General features: G+C 34.1%; 2 protein-coding genes across 2 annotated transcripts in view; one reads left to right on the plus strand and one right to left on the minus strand.

Annotated features, from left to right (window-relative positions):
* Positions 1-22020, minus strand: part of LOC145994778 (uncharacterized) — a 147355-nt gene extending 125335 nt beyond the window's left edge. Inside the window, exon 1 of the mRNA XM_083131037.1 lies at positions 21954-22020. The gene's annotated coding sequence lies outside the window, so the exon portion shown is untranslated. The remainder of the gene's footprint in view (positions 1-21953) is intronic.
* LOC145995020 (uncharacterized) overlaps positions 1-24399 on the plus strand; it is a 53262-nt gene that overhangs the window by 23425 nt on the left and 5438 nt on the right. The window contains exons 5-6 of the mRNA XM_083131553.1: positions 303-467; positions 18342-18372. Of these exons, the coding sequence (XP_082987679.1) occupies positions 303-467; positions 18342-18372 (196 nt within the window). The remainder of the gene's footprint in view (positions 1-302; positions 468-18341; positions 18373-24399) is intronic.

Below are 24399 nucleotides of genomic sequence, written 5' to 3' on the forward strand. Positions count from 1 at the left end.
AACTGCGAAGTCATACATACGGTATGAATTATGTGTAACATTATAATGAAAACCATTTGATTATAACAATTAAAATTCGCCTCATGGTTTGGCACACACAGTACAAATTTAAGCTAAAAAAGTGCCAAACCAAAAGGTATTATTCAGCTTCACGCTGAGAGAGACTATGCATCGTTGACATCATCGGTGTTTCAAGGAAAACGGATCCCATTGCAGTATCAATGGCATGGTATGGCGGAGAATTGGGTTTTTATTTAAATTCCTACGTAATTGAAATTTAATTATGTTTCTCTTTCTTGCAGCTCACCTGGGCAGACTTGTACTTCACAGCAGTTTTTGAGTTGTTCGAGGTCAAGGTGGGGCAGGAGATCGCGAGTGAACACGCTAACGTCTCTGGCCTGTTCCAAAAGGTCAAAGGACTTCCAGCGATTAGCGCGTGGATAAAGAAGCGGCCAGTCACCGATCACTGAAGTTCGATCTCCAATCGATGAGATTATCAGTACATTTGTTCACTGTATCCAAATCGAATGATCGAATGGAAATTTAAACAATTTTTGCACGTCGGCGATTCTCACAACTTGTACGAATCCATTATCTCATGGAAGATATAATAAATACTACACATGTAATCGGATTGTAATTGGAACATTCGCTCTGTCATAGGCAACTGATTAATAAATAATAAATAAGTAAAAACTGCGTTTCACCTAAAATATATGTTGTTATTTCTTCTCTATCCTTACGACTTAAGATAATAAATTTATTGTTGAGGATGTTACTTAAATTAGTAATGGTGAGCGCTTCATGGAAGATATAATAAATACACATGTAATCGGATTGCAACATTCGGTTGAGTTTGTTCTTGCTCTGGATTATTGTTTGCGCCGGTTGTTCTCAACGGGTGTTCCGTGCAACTATAGAGACTTTGTGAAATTACAGGTAAAAAAATTAAGTAATTTCACTCAACATTAATTTTGATATTTGTTAATTAGTGTCGCTTTTCTGCCACGTTTAACTAATCTCAACGATAAGGATGAGTGATGATATGATGAAATTGATGAAGGAACATCCTTGCCCAGGTCGGGATTCGAACCCGGGACCCCTGGCATCCTATCCCGCTTTGCTAATCACTCCGCCACGGAGACCTGCAATATTAATTTCGAAAAAGTACGTACAAAGAGAAAAATAACTTATCCATACTAAAACTTCAATATTGGGAATCGAACCCAGAATACATTGATTACGAGGCGATTACGCTACCGGAGAGGACAAAATAGTTAATGTAATGTGTTACGAAACCCGGGAACCTATTTCGAATCCTGGATAAGGCATGGATTCCTTGTACTTTTCCTACCAGCCATTTCTTTTGTATTTTTCTTGTTTAATGTCGCTCTTCTTCCGATTTTGGCTAATCGTGGCGATGAGAATGAATTGGTGAAATTGACGAAAGAGTACAAAAGCATCCATGCCCAGAGGAGTGCGCATTTACAAAACCTACGTGGTAGTCGCAACTGTGGATGATTGTGACAATGCAAAATACATTCTTAAAGGTTTGACAGGATTTTTATGTCATACAGGGGCATTTGCTTTGTTTGATCACGAAAAATTCAATGACGAGCGTGTTTGAAACGTACTCTCTGTCGATTTCTTTTCCTTCAAGTCCATGGTGATTTTTCAAAGCTCTAAACAAAGCAAAATGTCTGGTGCCACTGTTACCTAGTCCAAAGTGCAAACTTCTGATCTGTGTGGTCTTGCTACCTTCGCGTCACTTCGGTGCTTTGTGGCATGCAAGCCTTGCAAACTAACATTTAAGAATTGAAGTTTCCACCACTGACTATGTTTTTGTTGAAATATTATTTTCAGCGTATAAGATGATCCTCACAGACAAAATTGCGGAGTTTGACTGCGGATAACATGAAAAAAGATTGTTGCCTAACTATACGCCAAGAGTGGATTTTAATAGCAAATTTCCAATGGTAAGTTCTGGCATCTCCGTAGGGTTAGGCAACACACATAACGTTATTTCAGAATACAGGTGGCCCATTTTCATTGCCGGTGACTATACGTAATCAGCATTTTTCAGGAATTTTAAACTATTTTAAGTTTCTTTTCAACCTACTTCAGGATTTTTCGAGCCTATTTTAGGAACCTAAAAATCAGAGGTATACTCATTACATATTAACTACACACACACACACACTCTTACAATATCTGTGTCACATTAGGCTTTCATTAATGTACCAGGTGGTTATAATTAAAGTGACGGTGTTCAGAGTGGTACAGCACGGGCTGTAATGAGAGTAGCAGTCTGAAACTTCGTAGATATGCTAATGAAGCAATGCGCTCGCGAATTATGCCCAAAAAAAAATAGTTCCAATTCTCGCCACCAGGGTAAAAAACGGCGCTGTAAGCAGTCAAAACGTGGAATTTTCCATAACTCTGACGTCAAAGTCGGTGAAATTGCCTAACCATTGTGTGAGCTCCCTGGTTGTTGTTGGTGACGCTTGTTGCTTTTTCCTTTAGTAATGTTCATGTAATTCGAATAGTGAAATTGTAGCGATATTTTATTACAAAGAGTATTGTTTTCTGCGATTTATAGTGTTTTTCCTGTAACTATACCAAGTTTTGACTGCTTACAGCGCCATTTTTTACCCTGGTGGCGAGAATTGGAACTATTTTTTTTTTTTTTTTTTTTTCATAATTCGCGAACGCATTGCTTCATTAGCATATCTACGAAGTTTCAGACTGCTACTCTCATTACAGCCCGTGCTGTACCACTCTGAACACCGTCACTTTAATTATAACCACAGTAGATGGTATCTGCGCCAAGGCCTGTTTGTGCCCTCGGGCGTTTAATATTCGCAATTCATTTGCACGGGTGTTAATTAATTTGCACGGGTGTTAACTAATTTGCTTGTACTTAGAACTAATTTGCACGTACTTAGAATTCATTTGCATGTACTTAGAATATTTTACATTTATGTATTTGCATGTTTATAACTTTTTATGAATATATAATTATTTATTTTATGAAAAATATGTATATAGAAGGTAATTAGAGGTACTAAACGCTATGCATATGGTTTTATATTCATTACTGCAAAGCATGTAATGTATAAATCGATAATAATTAATGTTTATAATATTGAAAATAAGTTTTCTATGGTTTATGAACCGCTATGAACGGTGGTAATGGTACGAAAGAAGACGGTCCCGATACTCGAACCCACGATATGCAATGTTATTAATTAGTACTATGTAATAATGTATGTTATTATTGTATGAAACACGATGGTGCAACACGCTAGACAGAAGACGGTGAACTCCGCGCTCCGCGCTGAGGGTAGACGAGAAAGGAATTTGGGAGATGTGCGGTCAAGGTCAAATGACGTCACAACGTCAGGACAAAGAAGGAACCCGATTGACCAATCAGAGAACGCGTCGGTAGATTTTCAGAACCGGTTTTTTCAAGGTTAACCAGTACGCAAGAACAGGGGAAAGCTATGCAATGCTGTAGGGCAGGGGAGGTATTCAACCAGACAACAAAGGATGTCTGAGAATGCGCAGCAAGGGTCAAATCTCTGAAGCTATGCGGTTTCCGCCGCCAATTAATATTCCGCTCAGGTTTGCCTTCAAGGCACAGGACGCTTTAGCGCAGGGTCTTTTTATCTGTACTATGAAGAAGGGAGAGCTATTAGGGACGGGGCCTACAGTTTTTACCATTTGCTTTTATCACGGGGTAACGAACCTAGGACCCTTTGATTATTGATTTAGGTAGTAAATGTATGTTACTGTGTGCTATTTAACTTAATTTTGAGTTTATTTTTTACCAAACTTTGACTTTATGTCAAACATTTTCACAGCTTATCCTTATTTTTACAAAAATAACACTATTTGTACTATTCAGGCAACATTTTTTATTAAATGTTGGACTCGCAAAGACATTTTTTCAACTTTTAACTTATTATTTTACAATTTTATGTTAATTTTTTTACCAAAATAACACTATTTGTACTATTCAAGCAACATTTTTTATTAAATTTTGCACTCACAAAAAAACATTTTTTCAATTTTTAACTTATTATTTTACAATTTTATGTTAATTTTTTTACCAAAATAACACTATTTGTACTATTCAGGCAACATTTTTTATTAAATTTTGGACTCGCAAAGACATTTTTTACAACTTTTTAACTTATTATTTACAATTTTGTACCTATTTTTAACCTAAATAACACTATTTATACTATTAAGGAAAGACTTTTAGTTATATTTTCGACACACAAAGTGTGTGTTCTCAACTTCTATCTGTTTATTTCACAAGTTTAGGCTTATTATTATTCAAATAACACAATTCAATCTGTTCAGGAAAGACTTTTAGTTATATTTTCGACACACAGAGTGTGTTTTTTCAACTTCTATCTGTTTATTTCACAAGTTTAGGCTTATTATTACCAAAATAATACAATTCAATCTGTTCAGGAAAGACTTTTAGTCGCATTTTCGACACACAAAGTGTGTGTTCTCAACTTCTATCTGTTTATTTCACAAGTTTAGGCTTATTATTACTCAAATAACACAATTCTATCTGTTCAGGAAAGACTTTAGTTACATTTTCGACACACAAAGTGTGTGTTCTCAACTTCTATCTGTTTATTTCACAAGTTTAGGCTTATTATTACCAAAATAATACAATTCAATCTGTTCAGGAAAGACTTTTAGTCGCATTTTCGACACACAAAGTGTGTGTTCTCAACTTTTATTTGTTTATTTTACAAGTTTAGCCTAATATTTACTCAAATGACACTATTTATATTATTCAGGCACCATTTTTATTACATTTTGGACTCTCAAAGACACACACACACACACACACATACACACACACAGAGAGAGAGAGAGAGAGAGAGAGAGAGAGAGAGAGATTTTTTCCAAGTTTACAGGATTATTCTCTAGTTTACTCAAATAACACAATTTAGATGTGTTTGTTATTATATTTTGGATGCAAAAGTATGTTTTGACAAGTTCTACCCTTTTATTTTACAAGTTTAGGATTTTTATTACTCAAATAACACAATTTAATCCAGTCAGGAAGGATTTGTTATTATATTTTGGATGCACAAAGAGATGTTTTCAACTTTTTTACTGATTTTTTGCAGGGTGTGTATTAATTTGTATTTATTTTGTTTCGTATCATATATACATTTACAAATTTTTAATTTAGAGTTTAGTATTTATTTTTTTTTTTTCAAAAACACTAAAGAAAAAGTACTTTTAGCTAAAATGTAAGCCACAGAATATATTATTATTATTATTATTATTATTATTATTATTATTATTATTATTATTATTAGGGTTTACTGATTTCCACTATGCTATTTTTGGTTCTGTATTTCTATATGTATTTATTTAGGTCAGGTTACGCCTGCTACGTAGGAAAGTTTGTTTATTTTAGAGTTTGCTGAGTATTTTGTTACTTTTATACTAGGTAAAGTTTTCTAAATATATCAGGAAGGGCTCCATCCATATACTTTTGTTTTTGCTGTTTGGAGATGATGCGATCAGCATCACTCTCCATCTGCTTTTTATTTTATGTACCCAATATTATTTTGAGGCTTAGTGAATTCTAGAGCCTATTTATGCAGGAGAGAGGGCTTGAAAATTTTCATTTCAGATAACCCACAACTATTTGTCAGAGTATTTTAAAGGATATTTTATATTTATTATGTGCTACTAGAATATCAAAGCTTGCTTAATTTTTATGTCTGTAACGCTGTTATTGTATTTCTAGCTAAGCCTTACTGGATAAAGTACACGAAATGTTTATCATTTCGACTATTTACTTTTATACGAGACCAATAAGTCGCTGACCAAGGCAGTTTATTAAGGTAAAAACACTTAACACGTAACGTTTCGACCCTGTAGCAGGGTCTTCCTCAGACGAAGAACTAAACTAAAATGATGAAATAAACTACACACAGAAAGATTACATACACATAGCAGGGTCACAAGCCACACAACAACAAATCAAGTGGACAGTCCTTATCTAGGAAGATTTCTGCAAAGGAATTAAACATATCACCTCCTGACAGTTGTTGACTAATGGGTCTACTACACTGACAGGTGATTGGCAGGTCAAGATCAGCAAGAGTCTAAGAACCACCTGCTCACCACTCCCCCACCCCTCCTGCCTTTCTGGTTATGGGTGAAGACCTCCTCCTCTGGTCTTCTTCTTTTCTCTTCTTTCTTCCTTCTTCATACTTCTTTTTTCTTCATTCCTTTTCTTCATCCTTTCAACTTTCTCTAACACACTCTTCCATTCCTTGTTTATCTTGAGCCCTCCATTCCAATTCATGATGTCTTCTCCTTTCTTTTCTATTTCTTTGGCCTCCTTCCATTTTCTCACTAGTTCTCTCTTCTCTTTTCCTATTCGCCTAGCTGAATCCCATTCAACTTCATGTCCTGTTTCTCTAGTGAGAAAATGGAAGGAGGCCAAAGAAATAGAAAAGAAAGGAGAAGACATCATGAATTGGAATGGAGGGCTCAAGATAAACAAGGAATGGAAGAGTGTGTTAGAGAAAGTTGAAAGGATGAAGAAAAGGAATGAAGAAAAAAGAAGTATGAAGAAGGAAGAAAGAAGAGAAAAGAAGAAGACCAGAGGAGGAGGTATTCACCCATAACCAGAAAGGCAGGAGGGGTGGGGGAGTGGTGAGCAGGTGGTTCTTAGACTCTTGCTGATCTTGACCTGCCAATCACCTGTCAGTGTAGTAGACCCATTAGTCAACAACTGTCAGGAGGTGATATGTTTAATTCCTTTGCAGAAATCTTCCTAGATAAGGACTGTCCACTTGATTTGTTGTTGTGTGGCTTGTGACCCTGCTATGTGTATGTAATCTTTCTGTGTGTAGTTTATTTCATCATTTTAGTTTAGTTCTTCGTCTGAGGAAGACCCTGCTACAGGGTCGAAACGTTACGTGTTAAGTGTTTTTACCTTAATAAACTGCCTTGGTCAGCGACTTATTGGTTTCAATATGGAAACAAGGCTTAATTATATTACAATTGGACATTTTATACGAGGCCAAATTTTTAGTGTAACGAAAATTATTGTGTGTCTATAAAGACTGAAATCCCTTTACCGAGGGGTCCACAACTGGACGCTTACCAACATTGTTTTTTTTCTTTTTTAAATATAACCATTTATCAATATATTGACAATTCACAGGACAAGACGAAGTTCACACACGACTGACTATATGAACCATAGGTCCACTTGCTAAACTTTTTTTCTATGCTAGAAGAATAATTTAGCCTTATAGCTTTTTTCAAGGTATTTTGAAGTATAACTGGTTTTTTGGGTGCATCAACACTTGGGTTATTTCCATTTGGTTTATTACACTAGGCTACAATCACTATCTGAACACTGAAATCCTCTGATTGAAACTAAAAGCTTAGGCTGTAACTAGGGATTTAGTATGTATATCGACAATTTATAGGACAACACGAACCTTACAAAGGATTGTAGGTGACGTAGGCCCACACGCCAGAGCTTTGTTAACCTGCAAGAAGCATTTACAGCTAATGCTACGAGGAAATGAGGTTGATTTTTTACTGTTTCACAAGAATGCTATTTTTTATACACCCAATATTTGCTTTTCAAGTAACTTCATGTACCAGAAGTACTTACAGGCCAACTCTAACTAGACTTCGACTTATTCTATATCAGGTGCTAAATTTATAAAGAACTATGATTGTGTATATTTCTGAGGAAGTACGCAAAAGCAGATTACCCGATTAAAGTATCTGAAAAACATATTTTTCTATGCAAGTATATTTTTATTGACTGGCTTATTTAACAGATCAAACAGGAAGACTGCAAAATTCATTAAATGTAGTTCTATAGTATAGGTGGTTTCAGAGATATAAAAAGAACAAATATAAGATTTCGCTTTTTTTTTGCTTCTGAGGCTAATCGCGACGCTAAGGGTAAATGGCCAGGAAATGTAACGGAGGAGAAACAATCCCAAAAGTTATGGGCTGCATGTAAGTTAATACCACAGAGATATTACAGTAGGTGGAGGTTCTTCCACCAGAACATTTCTATCATAATAATACTGGTTATGCTGTACTGTTAGCTAAAGATGCTGATATTTGAGAAACTTAAAAGCTTATTTGCAAAATTTTAGATAAATAATAATCTGTTAGACTGTAAACATATTTTATATCCATTCTGCAAAAGATCAGATGACAAAATTTAAAAATTGTTATCGTCCAGACAGGGACTCGAACCCTGGACAGATAGGTTAAAAGCCTAGCGCTATACCAACTAAGCTATCTGGGCACAAGGTATTCTTTTTTTGAAAAGTTAGTTATGTTAAGAAATATATTGAAACACTTGAGAACACTTTTGGTCTGGTTCGACAGACAAGGAGACAACATTTCTAAATTTTTAGACTGGGTGTATTTTTCCACTATAGAGGCCTTCACTATATGTAATTCGAAACGCTAAAGTTCAGCTAGCTTCCAAAATTGAGGTAAAGATTGTGTTTGGCGAGATTAACAAGTTACAATTATATCCAGTTACGGACAAATAAAGCTAAAACTCTTAGATTTACTGTACTAGCCAAGTTTTAGTAATATTTTCTTCACTTTAGTACAAATACCAAAGAAATAGGTATATTTTATTTATAATTTGACAAAATGTACTAGTATTTAATTTACAAAGTTAGGTAAAAAGCAGTATTTTTTAAAAATATTGTTACTGCCTTCAAATTTTATGTTATTTAGCCACTAACAACTGATTTACACTGTTTGGCATCCTTTAAATAGGAAAAGAAGGAATTATTTGTTTATTATTTTTACTTTATATTTATATTTATTTAAGAAAACAATTCTACAGTTTAACTTAATTTTAACAAATTGTTACTAATTTATATATCAAAGTTATGTTATTTAGAGTGTATGAAGGCGTATAAAGTTAATATTTGTACTTATCAGTTCAAGTAACAATTATATTTTACACACAAAAGATAATGTTTACAGTTAAATTACTTGAATCAGAGAATAATATTTTACAGTAATTGATTCATTCACCACTAGTCAGTACTTTTATGCATCAGAAAGTTTTCTTAATTTTCTATTACGCATGCTATTTTGGGCTATTCTTAAAATGTATTTCTAGGGCAAACTGGTTTAATTTTCTGCTTATAATGCAAAGTTGACAGTTTTCGCACAATGCATTGTACATTTGTTATATTCTCTACTTACAATCCAAATATTATGCTTATTTAATGTATAACTAACTAACTCTCTAGCCTTCTTAAACCCGAATGTTCATGGCTGCAGCAACTCATGCCTTTCATCTGTCCCTGTCCTGAGCAAGATCTATATACTTCTTTCCTTCCCTACCAATTTCCTTTAGGTCCATCTCTATATTATCCCTCCATCTTTGTTTTGGTCTTCCTATTGGTCTTTTTACCATCAGGTTTCCCAACAAGAATCCTGTATACTCTTCTTTCCTCTCCCATTCGTACCACATGATCTACACACCTAAGTCTTCTTGATTTAATCATTCTAATACTATCTGGACATGAATACAAATTATGTACTTCTAAATTATGTAACCTTCTCCACTCATCTGTCTCCTCATCTGTTTTAGGCCCAAGTATTTTCCTAAGGATTTTATTTTCAAATATTCTCAATTTATGTTCCTTTTTCAATGTAAGGGACCAAGTTTATTTACTGTATTTAACTTTTACTTTTTTGTAATTAACAAAAATTAAAAGCTTATACTGTAGTTATTATATCTTTTTCTATCAGCTTATTTTGAAATCAATATTATTAGATATAGTCTTTGATTTATAACTATATTGCTTTTTTTATCAATTTATCTAAGGGTACACACAGACAAACACATCTGTTCACACTTTTATGTACATAGATATGCCTTTTTTCAATATTTTAGTATGAAGATTGCACTTTAGCTATTTAAGCAAGTGTAGGAAAGGTAGGATTTCTGAGAATTTCTTGCAGGATTTTGTTGTCCAAGTATAGATGAGAACTAAGCTGGGAGACTGTTTTGAACCTTTTCATGAGAGTTTGCATGTGAACTGTATGCAAATTGACCACTATTGACTGTGCATGCTTCTAAGTTTTGATGTTATTTTACATCAACCCTGTGAGACTGTAGAGAGTTTTCCCTTTTCAAGTAGTTTTTACTGATTGTATTTGTATATGTTTTGGGGAGTTAGCAGTTTTATGTTATGAGGCAGTTTATTATAGAATATTTTTACCTGATGGTATGATATATTGAGTGTCTGCTGTTTTACTTGTAATTATTTTTCTTTTTGTGTTGTGTATTTGACTATATTTTGTCCAAGTTCGTAGTATTTAGAATAATTGTTATTGACTTGTAGATGTAGGGAGTAATAATCCTTTGCAAGATGCCCTATACTTTAGTCTGAACATTATTCTTAGTGTTCACTTTTGAAGCCTTAGTATTCTGGTAGTATTATTAATGTAGAGGTAAATTAGGCTAAAATGTAGGCATTTTTCTGATAAATTATACTCACTTAGTTGTTTCAGCAGGTAGAAGTTGCATGATGGTTTACTGCTGATGATGTTAATTTGCTCTTCTTATGTACTACGTATGATGTAGCTTACTTGAGTAATTGGAATTTTCTACTGAAAAAAGGATTGCTTGTCTATTTTATTCCTATGTTGTTAAGTTTGTCCATAAGCAAGCCATGTTTTTACTCTATCCTATGCCTTGGAAGAATCTAGATATATTGTGTTTGCAGTTTTATGTTTCTCTAAGGTTTCAGCTATGTAGTTTTTTTAAACTGTGCTATGGGTGTGACTATTGATTTCTCTTTCTGGATGCCATGTTGGTTTCTGTGTATTCCTCTTGCTGCTTGAATTTGACTTAGGTTGTTTGCTTTTTTTCTTTGATCTTTATTTGTTTAATTGTTCAGTATTTTTTATTTTTTAATATTCTTTTACATAAAAAAATCAAAGTACATTGTTAAAGTCAAAGTGTGTTAAAATTCAATTTTTCAAAGTTAAAGTTTTAAAAATACAATTTTCTAAAATTAAAAGTTATAATAGTATATTTTTGTTAGAAGTTTTTATACTAGGCAAATTATTTTGTTGTTAATGTAAAATTTGTTAGTTAATGTAAAATTAAAGTAATTAAAAATCAATTTTTCAAAGTTAAAGTTTTAAAAATACAATTTTCTAAAATTAAAAGTTATAATAGTACATTTTTGTTAGTAGAAGTTTTTATACTAGAGTAAATTCTTTTGTTGTTAAAGAAAAATGTGTTAGTTAATGTAAAATTAAAGTAATTAAAATTCAAAAAATAAAAAATACTGAACAATTAAACAAATAAAGTCAAATTCAAGCAGCAAGAGGAATACACAGAAACCAACATGGCATCCAGAAAGAGAAATCAATAGTCACACCCATAGCACAGTTTAAAAAAACTACATAGCTGAAACCTTAGAGAAACATAAAACTGCAAACACAATATATCTAGATTCTTCCAAGGCATAGGATAGAGTAAAAACATGGCTTGCTTATGGACAAACTTAACAACATAGGAATAAAATAGACAAGCAATCCTTTTTTCAGTAGAAAATTCCAATTACTCAAGTAAGCTACATCATACGTAGTACATAAGAAGAGCAAATTAACATCATCAGCAGTAAACCATCATGCAACTTCTACCTGCTGAAACAACTAAGTGAGTATAATTTATCAGAAAAATGCCTACATTTTAGCCTAATTTACCTCTACATTAATAATACTACCAGAATACTAAGGCTTCAAAAGTGAACACTAAGAATAATGTTCAGACTAAAGTATAGGGCATCTTGCAAAGGATTATTACTCCCTACATCTACAAGTCAATAACAATTATTCTAAATACTACGAACTTGGACAAAATATAGTCAAATACACAACACAAAAAGAAAAATAATTACAAGTAAAACAGCAGACACTCAATATATCATACCATCAGGTAAAAATATTCTATAATAAACTGCCTCATAACATAAAACTGCTAACTCCCCAAAACATATACAAATACAATCAGTAAAAACTACTTGAAAAGGGAAAACTCTCTACAGTCTCACAGGGTTGATGTAAAATAACATCAAAACTTAGAAGCATGCACAGTCAATAGTGGTCAATTTGCATACAGTTCACATGCAAACTCTCATGAAAAGGTTCAAAACAGTCTCCCAGCTCAGTTCTCATCTATACTTGGACAACAAAATCCTGCAAGAAATTCTCAGAAATCCTACCTTTCCTACACTTGCTTAAATAGCTAAAGTGCAATCTTCATACTAAAATATTGAAAAAAGGCATATCTATGTACATAAAAGTGTGAACAGATGTGTTTGTCTGTGTGTACCCTTAGATAAATTGATAAAAAAAGCAATATAGTTATAAATCAAAGACTATATCTAATAATATTGATTTCAAAATAAGCTGATAGAAAAAGATATAATAACTACAGTATAAGCTTTTAATTTTTGTTAATTACAAAAAAGTAAAAGTTAAATACAGTAAATAAACTTGGTCCCTTACATTGAAAAAGGAACATAAATTGAGAATATTTGAAAATAAAATCCTTAGGAAAATACTTGGGCCTAAAACAGATGAGGAGACAGATGAGTGGAGAAGGTTACATAATTTAGAAGTACATAATTTGTATTCATGTCCAGATAGTATTAGAATGATTAAATCAAGAAGACTTAGGTGTGTAGATCATGTGGTACGAATGGGAGAGGAAAGAAGAGTATACAGGATTCTTGTTGGGAAACCTGATGGTAAAAAGACCAATAGGAAGACCAAAACAAAGATGGAGGGATAATATAGAGATGGACCTAAAGGAAATTGGTAGGGAAGGAAAGAAGTATATAGATCTTGCTCAGGACAGGGACAGATGAAAGGCATGAGTTGCTGCAGCCATGAACATTCGGGTTTAAGAAGGCTAGAGAGTTAGTTAGTTATACATTAAATAAGCATAATATTTGGATTGTAAGTAGAGAATATAACAAATGTACAATGCATTGTGCGAAAACTGTCAACTTTGCATTATAAGCAGAAAATTAAACCAGTTTGCCCTAGAAATACATTTTAAGAATAGCCCAAAATAGCATGCGTAATAGAAAATTAAGAAAACTTTCTGATGCATAAAAGTACTGACTAGTGGTGAATGAATCAATTACTGTAAAATATTATTCTCTGATTCAAGTAATTTAACTGTAAACATTATCTTTTGTGTGTAAAATATAATTGTTACTTGAACTGATAAGTACAAATATTAACTTTATACGCCTTCATACACTCTAAATAACATAACTTTGATATATAAATTAGTAACAATTTGTTAAAATTAAGTTAAACTGTAGAATTGTTTTCTTAAATAAATATAAATATAAAGTAAAAATAATAAACAAATAATTCCTTCTTTTCCTATTTAAAGGATGCCAAACAGTGTAAATCAGTTGTTAGTGGCTAAATAACATAAAATTTGAAGGCAGTAACAATATTTTTAAAAAAATACTGCTTTTTACCTAACTTTGTAAATTAAATACTAGTACATTTTGTCAAATTATAAATAAAATATACCTATTTCTTTGGTATTTGTACTAAAGTGAAGAAAATATTACTAAAACTTGGCTAGTACAGTAAATCTAAGAGTTTTAGCTTTATTTGTCCGTAACTGGATATAATTGTAACTTGTTAATCTCGCCAAACACAATCTTTACCTCAATTTTGGAAGCTAGCTGAACTTTAGCGTTTCGAATTACATATAGTGAAGGCCTCTATAGTGGAAAAATACACCCAGTCTAAAAATTTAGAAATGTTGTCTCCTTGTCTGTCGAACCAGACCAAAAGTGTTCTCAAGTGTTTCAATATATTTCTTAACATAACTAACTTTTCAAAAAAAGAATACCTTGTGCCCAGATAGCTTAGTTGGTATAGCGCTAGGCTTTTAACCTATCTGTCCAGGGTTCGAGTCCCTGTCTGGACGATAACAATTTTTAAATTTTGTCATCTGATCTTTTGCAGAATGGATATAAAATATGTTTACAGTCTAACAGATTATTATTTATCTAAAATTTTGCAAATAAGCTTTTAAGTTTCTCAAATATCAGCATCTTTAGCTAACAGTACAGCATAACCAGTATTATTATGATAGAAATGTTCTGGTGGAAGAACCTCCACCTACTGTAATATCTCTGTGGTATTAACTTACATGCAGCCCATAACTTTTGGGATTGTTTCTCCTCCGTTACATTTCCTGGCCATTTACCCTTAGCGTCGCGATTAGCCTCAGAAGCAAAAAAAAAGCGAAATCTTATATTTGTTCTTTTTATATCTCTGAAACCACCTATACTATAGAACTACATTTAATGAATTTTGCAGTCTTCCTGTTTGATCTGTTAAATAAGCCAGTCAATAAAAATATACTTGCATAGAAAAATATGTTTTTCAGATACTTTAATCGGGTAATCTGCTTTTGCGTACTTCCTCAGAAATATACACAATCATAGTTCTTTATAAATTTAGCACCTGATATAGAATAAGTCGAAGTCTAGTTAGAGTTGGCCTGTAAGTACTTCTGGTACATGAAGTTACTTGAAAAGCAAATATTGGGTGTATAAAAAATAGCATTCTTGTGAAACAGTAAAAAATCAACCTCATTTCCTCGTAGCATTAGCTGTAAATGCTTCTTGCAGGTTAACAAAGCTCTGGCGTGTGGGCCTACGTCACCTACAATCCTTTGTAAGGTTCGTGTTGTCCTATAAATTGTCGATATACATACTAAATCCCTAGTTACAGCCTAAGCTTTTAGTTTCAATCAGAGGATTTCAGTGTTCAGATAGTGATTGTAGCCTAGTGTAATAAACCAAATGGAAATAACCCAAGTGTTGATGCACCCAAAAAACCAGTTATACTTCAAAATACCTTGAAAAAAGCTATAAGGCTAAATTATTCTTCTAGCATAGAAAAAAAGTTTAGCAAGTGGACCTATGGTTCATATAGTCAGTCGTGTGTGAACTTCGTCTTGTCCTGTGAATTGTCAATATATTGATAAATGGTTATATTTAAAAAAGAAAAAAAACAATGTTGGTAAGCGTCCAGTTGTGGACCCCTCGGTAAAGGGATTTCAGTCTTTATAGACACACAATAATTTTCGTTACACTAAAAATTTGGCCTCGTATAAAAGTAAATAGTCGAAATGATAAACATTTCGTGTACTTTATCCAGTAAGGCTTAGCTAGAAATACAATAACAGCGTTACAGACATAAAAATTAAGCAAGCTTTGATATTCTAGTAGCACATAATAAATATAAAATATCCTTTAAAATACTCTGACAAATAGTTGTGGGTTATCTGAAATGAAAATTTTCAAGCCCTCTCTCCTGCATAAATAGGCTCTAGAATTCACTAAGCCTCAAAATAATATTGGGTACATAAAATAAAAAGCAGATGGAGAGTGATGCTGATCGCATCATCTCCAAACAGCAAAAACAAAAGTATATGGATGGAGCCCTTCCTGATATATTTAGAAAACTTTACCTAGTATAAAAGTAACAAAATACTCAGCAAACTCTAAAATAAACAAACTTTCCTACGTAGCAGGCGTAACCTGACCTAAATAAATACATATAGAAATACAGAACCAAAAATAGCATAGTGGAAATCAGTAAACCCTAATAATAATAATAATAATAATAATAATAATAATAATAATAATAATAATAATAATATATTCTGTGGCTTACATTTTAGCTAAAAGTACTTTTTCTTTAGTGTTTTTGAAAAAAAAAAAAAAAATACTAAACTCTAAATTAAAAATTTGTAAATGTATATATGATACGAAACAAAATAAATACAAATTAATACACACCCTGCAAAAAATCAGTAAAAAAGTTGAAAACATCTCTTTGTGCATCCAAAATATAATAACAAATCCTTCCTGACTGGATTAAATTGTGTTATTTGAGTAATAAAAATCCTAAACTTGTAAAATAAAAGGGTAGAACTTGTCAAAACATACTTTTGCATCCAAAATATAATAACAAACACATCTAAATTGTGTTATTTGAGTAAACTAGAGAATAATCCTGTAAACTTGGAAAAAATCTCTCTCTCTCTCTCTCTCTCTCTCTCTCTCTCTCTCTCTGTGTGTGTATGTGTGTGTGTGTGTGTGTGTCTTTGAGAGTCCAAAATGTAATAAAAATGGTGCCTGAATAATATAAATAGTGTCATTTGAGTAAATATTAGGCTAAACTTGTAAAATAAACAAATAAAAGTCGAGAACACACACTTTGTGTGTCGAAAATGCGACTAAAAGTCTTACCTGAACAGATTGAATTGTATTATTTTGGTAATAATAAGCCTAAACTTGTGAAATAAACAGATAGAAGTTGAGAACACACACTTTGTGTGTCGAAAATGTAACTAAAGTCTTTCCTGAACAGATAGAATTGTGTTATTTGAGTAATAATAAGCCTAAACTTGTGAAATAAACAGATAGAAGTTGAGAACACACACTTTGTGTGTCGAAAATGCGACTAAAAGTCTTTCCTGAACAGATTGAATTGTATTATTTTGGTAATAATAAGCCTAAACTTGTGAAATAAACAGATAGAAGTTGAAAAAACACACTCTGTGTGTCGAAAATATAACTAAAAGTCTTTCCTGAACAGATTGAATTGTGTTATTTGAATAATAATAAGCCTAAACTTGTGAAATAAACAGATAGAAGTTGAGAACACACACTTTGTGTGTCGAAAATATAACTAAAAGTCTTTCCTTAATAGTATAAATAGTGTTATTTAGGTTAAAAATAGGTACAAAATTGTAAATAATAAGTTAAAAAGTTGTAAAAAATGTCTTTGCGAGTCCAAAATTTAATAAAAAATGTTGCCTGAATAGTACAAATAGTGTTATTTTGGTAAAAAAATTAACATAAAATTGTAAAATAATAAGTTAAAAATTGAAAAAATGTTTTTTTGTGAGTGCAAAATTTAATAAAAAATGTTGCTTGAATAGTACAAATAGTGTTATTTTGGTAAAAAAATTAACATAAAATTGTAAAATAATAAGTTAAAAGTTGAAAAAATGTCTTTGCGAGTCCAACATTTAATAAAAAATGTTGCCTGAATAGTACAAATAGTGTTATTTTTGTAAAAATAAGGATAAGCTGTGAAAATGTTTGACATAAAGTCAAAGTTTGGTAAAAAATAAACTCAAAATTAAGTTAAATAGCACACAGTAACATACATTTACTACCTAAATCAATAATCAAAGGGTCCTAGGTTCGTTACCCCGTGATAAAAGCAAATGGTAAAAACTGTAGGCCCCGTCCCTAATAGCTCTCCCTTCTTCATAGTACAGATAAAAAGACCCTGCGCTAAAGCGTCCTGTGCCTTGAAGGCAAACCTGAGCGGAATATTAATTGGCGGCGGAAACCGCATAGCTTCAGAGATTTGACCCTTGCTGCGCATTCTCAGACATCCTTTGTTGTCTGGTTGAATACCTCCCCTGCCCTACAGCATTGCATAGCTTTCCCCTGTTCTTGCGTACTGGTTAACCTTGAAAAAACCGGTTCTGAAAATCTACCGACGCGTTCTCTGATTGGTCAATCGGGTTCCTTCTTTGTCCTGACGTTGTGACGTCATTTGACCTTGACCGCACATCTCCCAAATTCCTTTCTCGTCTACCCTCAGCGCGGAGCGCGGAGTTCACCGTCTTCTGTCTAGCGTGTTGCACCATCGTGTTTCATACAATAATAACATACATTATTACATAGTACTAATTAATAACATTGCATATCGTGGGTTCGAGTATCGGGACCGTCTTCTTTCGTACCATTACCACCGTTCATAGCGGTTCATAAACCATAGAAAACTTATTTTCAATATTATAAACATTAATTATTATCGATTTATACATTACATGCTTTGCAGTAATGAATATAAAACCATATGCATAGCGTTTAGTACCTCTAATTACCTTCTATATACATATTTTTCATAAAATAAATAATTATATATTCATAAAAAGTTATAAACATGCAAATACATAAATGTAAAATATTCTAAGTACATGCAAATGAATTCTAAGTACGTGCAAATTAGTTCTAAGTACAAGCAAATTAGTTAACACCCGTGCAAATTAATTAACACCCGTGCAAATGAATTGCGAATATTAAACGCCCGAGGGCACAAACAGGCCTTGGCGCAGATACCATCTACTAACCACCTTGTAGTAGTAGTTTTAATACATGCGTATTATACTATTATTATACTTACAGGACAAATCCCTCAACACTAAAAAGATAAACAGTTTGTGATCTACGTTATTGGTTCTATACAAAAAATAATTAAATTTAAAATGTCCTTCAAGTCACGAAAAATTGATGGATCATGGGGAAGTTTCGGGGCATTGTCCCCGTAACCCCATTACCGACGTCCTTGGGGAATACTGTAGTGATGACCGATATAAAGAGAGATACGTAGTACATTGAAAGTTATTTCAATAATGTTTTCTTCTTTCAATTTACGGACACACTGGTTTCTTATCGAAGTTCGAGCCCAACTCGAGAAAATCATGCATACGTCCCTGATACAGGGCCGTACCCAGGATTTTTTTAGGGGGGGGGGAGCAAACCCGAAAATGTGAAACAAAGGTGGTTGTTTTTTTTATTTGGTTTATTCTACTTAGCTTTCATGCAGGGTAGGAAATCGTTGAAGACTTGGGGGGGGGGGGAGATCTTAATTTACACACACACACACAGTATGTGTATATATATGTATACATAAAATTATTATAATATATATTTATTATGTTTCAGTTTTTGTTTAAATTTTGATTTTCATTAATATAAATCAAGTATTTCAAACCTTCTTCCTTTACTTTTATTGTGATAATATTATTATTGCTGTAGATCTGTCCACGCAAATTTCCTTCAATTTTCTTTTACCATTACCTCTGAACTAGAGCCTGCCCTACGGAGGGGCAACTCGGGCACGTGCCCGAGGCAACGCGCTTCTAGGCAGGGGTGTGTGGTTTATTGGGCGGTTAAGGACGCTGGTGTTTCCAGAAAGCAGCTAATCTGACTTTCATTGGCTTATTTTTTTGACATACTTAAAAATATAAAGAAATACTGAAATCATATTTTCTAAACAAAGCACTGCATAAATATCGAGCAAAAAATAATTAAAATCTAATATTATTTTAATTATAGAATGAAAGCATGAAGTGAAGATATCATTTGAAATGAAACAATGTAAGTTCACTACAGTAAATTCAGTGTAAAAAACAAAAGAGAATTATGATTTTGATTTGATTTTCTACCACTATCGGCTAATCGCGAAGAAGAGGATGAGTGATGATATGATGGAACTGCTGAAGGGACACTAGCAAGAAACACCGGGAGAATTGTGATAGAGAACATTATTGGACATTATTATAAATTGCCACATTGATAGATATTGTAGTTTTGTAATTAAATATAATGATCGTTGCACCAGTGGCACATCGGAAATTAAACACTAATTTACCAACTCTTATTACCCTCCTAAAATTCTTGTTTTTAAGCTTCAACATGTTCTATATAAATTATTTGTTTATTAATTGTAATAATGTGGATGTTGTTATTATATAGGACACCTGCACTTCAGACTAAGGAACCGGCAACGTGTATATTGTTACATTGTACGCCCCACGCCTCCCACCCAGGGTTGTTAAAGGTTCAGGAATTTTAAATAAATTCAATTCCGGTCCAGAAGAGAAAATCAGCAAGCGTAAATGGGTTCTGGACCGTAAAGAACCTTTTTATATGTAAAGTATTTCAATTCGGTCCAGGAACCTTTATTCCAGGATCAATTTAAATACGGCCCTGGAACCTTTTTTCAATTAAACAATACGCCACTTGGACCGAATTTAAATTGTGCGAGGAGAAAGGTTCCGGTCCTATTGCGGAGCCCAATAGAGCCCATTAGAATTTATGGGCTCCTGGACCATTAACAACCCTACTCCCACCCACCTACGGCCGGCCCTGTTCTGAAAGTAAATTATATGTATTAGCAACGATTCTTACAATGAAGAGCAAGCTTGAATGTAAGTTAACCACAAAAACCCGAGAGATTTTCGTATCAGAAGTCTGGATAGAATTAAAAAGAATGGATTGTCCCAAAAAAACAAAAAAACACAGTCGTCTACCAAATGTTGCAGACTGCAATCTTCTGGAGCTGGCCTCTCTCCAAAAACAACCCATTCATTCAAAGAAAAAATCGAAATGTTAAAAATTGTCAATGGCCTCCACCCATTGTACTTGTAATGTCCCCATAGGGGTGCCCACAGGGGGAGGGGTTTCATGACGCGCCTGCGTCATGGGAATTTTTGGGGAGGACAAAATTGTATACCAATTCTATATATCTTCACACAAAAATGGGGGGGGATCGTATAGTTTGATTGACTTATTATTGATTTTTAGTTTTGGATAATTATGTATAGTTTTTCTACCTACCTGTGGATGATCGCGGCGATAGGGTTGAAATGAAACACCACCTCTTATGCCTTTAGAATCGGTTTGGATGGAGGGAGTGGGGCGTGGTATTCGCATTAATACAAGGTTAGTCGAGCAGACAAACTGTGCAGAATAAGGTTGACTAACAATGGTAGTGAGCCTAAAGTATCTAAAGTAAACATATATTGTTTAAATATGTCTGTGTTATACAGTGACGCAACCGCAGGGATGGTCATTGCCCCCAACCTTTGAAGGAAGTCAATTCTAGGAGGACAAGGGGGGACAAACATTGACGGCGAAGGACACCTGCAGGGTGTCACTGAGGAGCAATTACCCCCTTCGATTTCAAATTTTATGCAAATAATAACACATTTTGTAAAATTTTCTTGCTTGCTTCGCTCGCATTACCTGCATTTCTCGTTTTCGTCAAGTTCAGAGCTGCAGCGGGGAGTCGGCCATGGGCGCCGAATGATCTAAAGAAAGAACTTGTAAAAGAGAGAATGCCATGGCGTCCAGTGAAATTATTTGCGCCCTATTAAATCAATATTGTTTTCAATTGCAAAAATTGGATCTAAAAATTTTCTTGCTCGCTTCGCTAGCAATCTGCTTGTTTTCTGTAATGTAATGTATTTCAATCAAATGTGTTGTATTATGTATATTTGTATTGAATAAGTTTTGAATGCGTACACAATTAGGGTTAGCTTGTTGCATATGTAGTATTTTCTTATTTTATGTCGCTCTATGTTGCATATGTGTAACACATATGTTGTACATGAAAGTTCCACATGTATCTTCGGAATGCATTTATCATTCATTTTCTGCCATTCAAAAATACAGTTTGTGTGCTTGGTTCCCATTATTAGGTAATGTGAAATTGACGGCATTGAAAAAATATTTCAAATAGTTTGTTCCAAACAAATGCTTTAGCACTGACTTCTACCCCCTTTTTGCGTAATTTTTGAGGATAATAACTACTACCACTAGTAATACTACTACTAATAATAATGTCATTATTATTATTATTATTGGTACGTTTATCCTGGTACTTGCCCCCCCCCCCCAACAAAAATTCGTGGTTGCACCTCTGGTATTATATTTTTCCGCAAATTTTGTCTGACAAAAATAATTTGAGTAATTAATTTGGCATAAACGGGGGAGGGGAATGTTCTACTTTTTAAGGGGAGCACGCGTCATGGGCCTTGGGGGGGGGGGGGTTGGGGGTGGGCACCCCTGTGTCCCCATACGACATGTTTCTTCTTACTGTCAGTTAAAATTAGATTGATATCCGTGGAACTTCTCACAAATTGTTGCTTGAAATAACTTTCTTTTTCAACGAAACGACAATGACGATTCTATGAAACCAACACGAAAAAATACAAATTAAAAAAAAAATACCTGGTTGAAGTTCCTTAGCAGAGCGTTCGTTCTGTCAGAAACACGTGTGAAACGACGACGAGCGTTCTGTCACTGCGTGCCGCAACGTGCACGAAACCGAGAAACTTTCAGTAAAGGCCAACAGATGTCGTCCTGATCACCCAGCAAAACCCCGAAGCACAACACAGCCACGGAGCACAGCCAAAACTGGGAGTTAAGCAACCAAGGTCGCAAGCAAGACGTAAAAAAAAACTTAGCAGCATCAGCAAGATTATAAGCTTCAGAATCATAGTCGGGTAAGTAAAATTCAAATTGTCAACATTCCCGTAATGTTGTTTCTCGGCTAGTTTTATGTTTCGTAACTAGATAATGAGCGAACCGAGGAATACGTAGGCAAGATGTGGATGGCTTTTTAACCCTTACGCTCTCAGGTTCCCTTGACGATAGTTCATGTAAAAATGCAATATCATGTATTATTTGAGGTAGCTAATATCTTTTGGGCAATGATTTGTAACGTATACGAAATTACAGTTATATATAAAAAATGACAACAATTATGTTCAGATAGTTTGGAGATCTCCAACATTTATAAAGCTAGTTATCACTGATGTAGAAAAAAATACAGTGTCTTCTTTAGGATCATAGAGCTACTTAAATTAAATAAAGGTCGCGTGAAAATGCCAATGGAAATTACTTAAGTGCGAATCGGTATTTGTGACATTTCTAACATTTCTTTAACATTTTTTAGTCTTTTGTACATCCATATGATTTTACAGTGTGCGGACTTATATTTTCCGTTGACGTTCGACTTGTTATCTTGAAAATATTACACACATGTATTCAAGATTCTTTGTTTATTCGTATCTTCCGCCAGCCGTGTGACATGCAGTGTTGCTTACTCGTGCCTAAATACGCAACTAAAATGAAATTAGTCAAGGGGCGCAAGGGGATGGTCCGAGAGATCGGATCACCTTCAAATATGGTTCTCTAAAAAGATTAATATTGAGTTGATGTTGTAAGTCCACTTTATGCAGAGTAAGGCTAATTGAGACACCACTATGTGCCTCTACCGGGTATCGAACCCGGGACCTCTTGATTACAAGGCGACGACGCTACCATTGGGGAGGACCATTCTCTTAAAATATGAATTTTACACAGTATAAGTAATTGTTATTGTCACGGTTACTGTTAAACTTATTAATACAATCCTAAAATTATGGCAGTGGGTAGTATCCAGTAGAACTAGTGTATTATACATGTCTAGTTACCAATGTTTTTATGTGGTTAAAGATGAATACTAGAAATCAAAAATACCTACTGGTTCCCGCTTCAAATTTGTTTCTGGATACTTCCTTGACGGGACGGAGGAAAGGAATACGCACGGAGACTGTGTGTTTTAAAAAAGCGTTTAATGTGACGCAGATGCTATTAATTAAATTAAAATAAGCAATGAAAACCCTTAGCCAGGATGGACTGACAAAATTAGTAAGAAAATATCACTGCACATACGTAATAGTGAAGGGGCAGCCTGAATCCCGTGCATACTAGTTCTAGATCTATTAGAGGCATTGTGTCCCTCTTAAGATTTCTGTAAAGACTTTATATAATTCAAATTTTTAGATTGTAGCATGAAAACATGGACGAGGGGTGCCGTGAAAGACAGCATATTAAGTGTCTATGCAAATTATCCTAGTGCTGGGGATGCTTTATGAGAATTCTTAACTGGGGAAAGCATCACCCCACCTTTCCCTCACTTTAAATCCCGTTGCCTCCCCCCCTGAGAAAAATTCTGCGGGCGGCCTTGGTAAGTGTGTCATTTTTAATATCCTCCTCGTTTGTCGTTTGCTTGTTGTAATACTTACTCTCTCTCTCTCTCTCCCTCTCTCTCTCTCTCTCTCTCTCTTTTTCCTTCTCTCTCTTTTTCCTTCTCTCTCTTTTTCCTTCTCTCTCTTTTTCCTTCTCTCTCTCTCTCGAACAAATGCGTAGCCTAAGTCCGCCGTTGGTTTTCCAATTCAACAGAATCTCTGTCTGTGCATGGTTGTTTTTGTGAGTGTCCCTTCACCAATATCATCACTCATCCTCATCTTCGCGATTAGCCAATGGGTGGCAGAAAAGTGAAGTAAAATAAATCAAGTCAAGAGACTATAACACGATGGGCAACAGCCCAAGAGGTAGCGGAGTCCTTACACTATAATAAGGCTTGCACATACATCCGCGCGGTCTGCAAGAAACCACACTGGTGTAGAGTGCAGTTTCCATCTGGCAACATCCCATTTCCATAATTCAATTCAAGGCAATTTGATTCAACTAGGCCCATGTGGGCTGCGTCCGGTGAACTCCTCATAATGCATCAGCAAGGGCAGAAGCGGACTCGTGAAAAAAACATTTATTTCAATTTCAAAAATACAATGAAGGACTTATATTAAGTGTGAGAATTGGAAGTCAATGTTTTTCTAAGGTCAAAGAA

This window comes from Lepisma saccharinum, chromosome 11 (assembly GCF_977018435.1).
Source record: "Lepisma saccharinum chromosome 11, izLepSacc3.1, whole genome shotgun sequence".
Lineage (NCBI taxonomy): Eukaryota > Metazoa > Arthropoda > Insecta > Zygentoma > Lepismatidae > Lepisma > Lepisma saccharinum.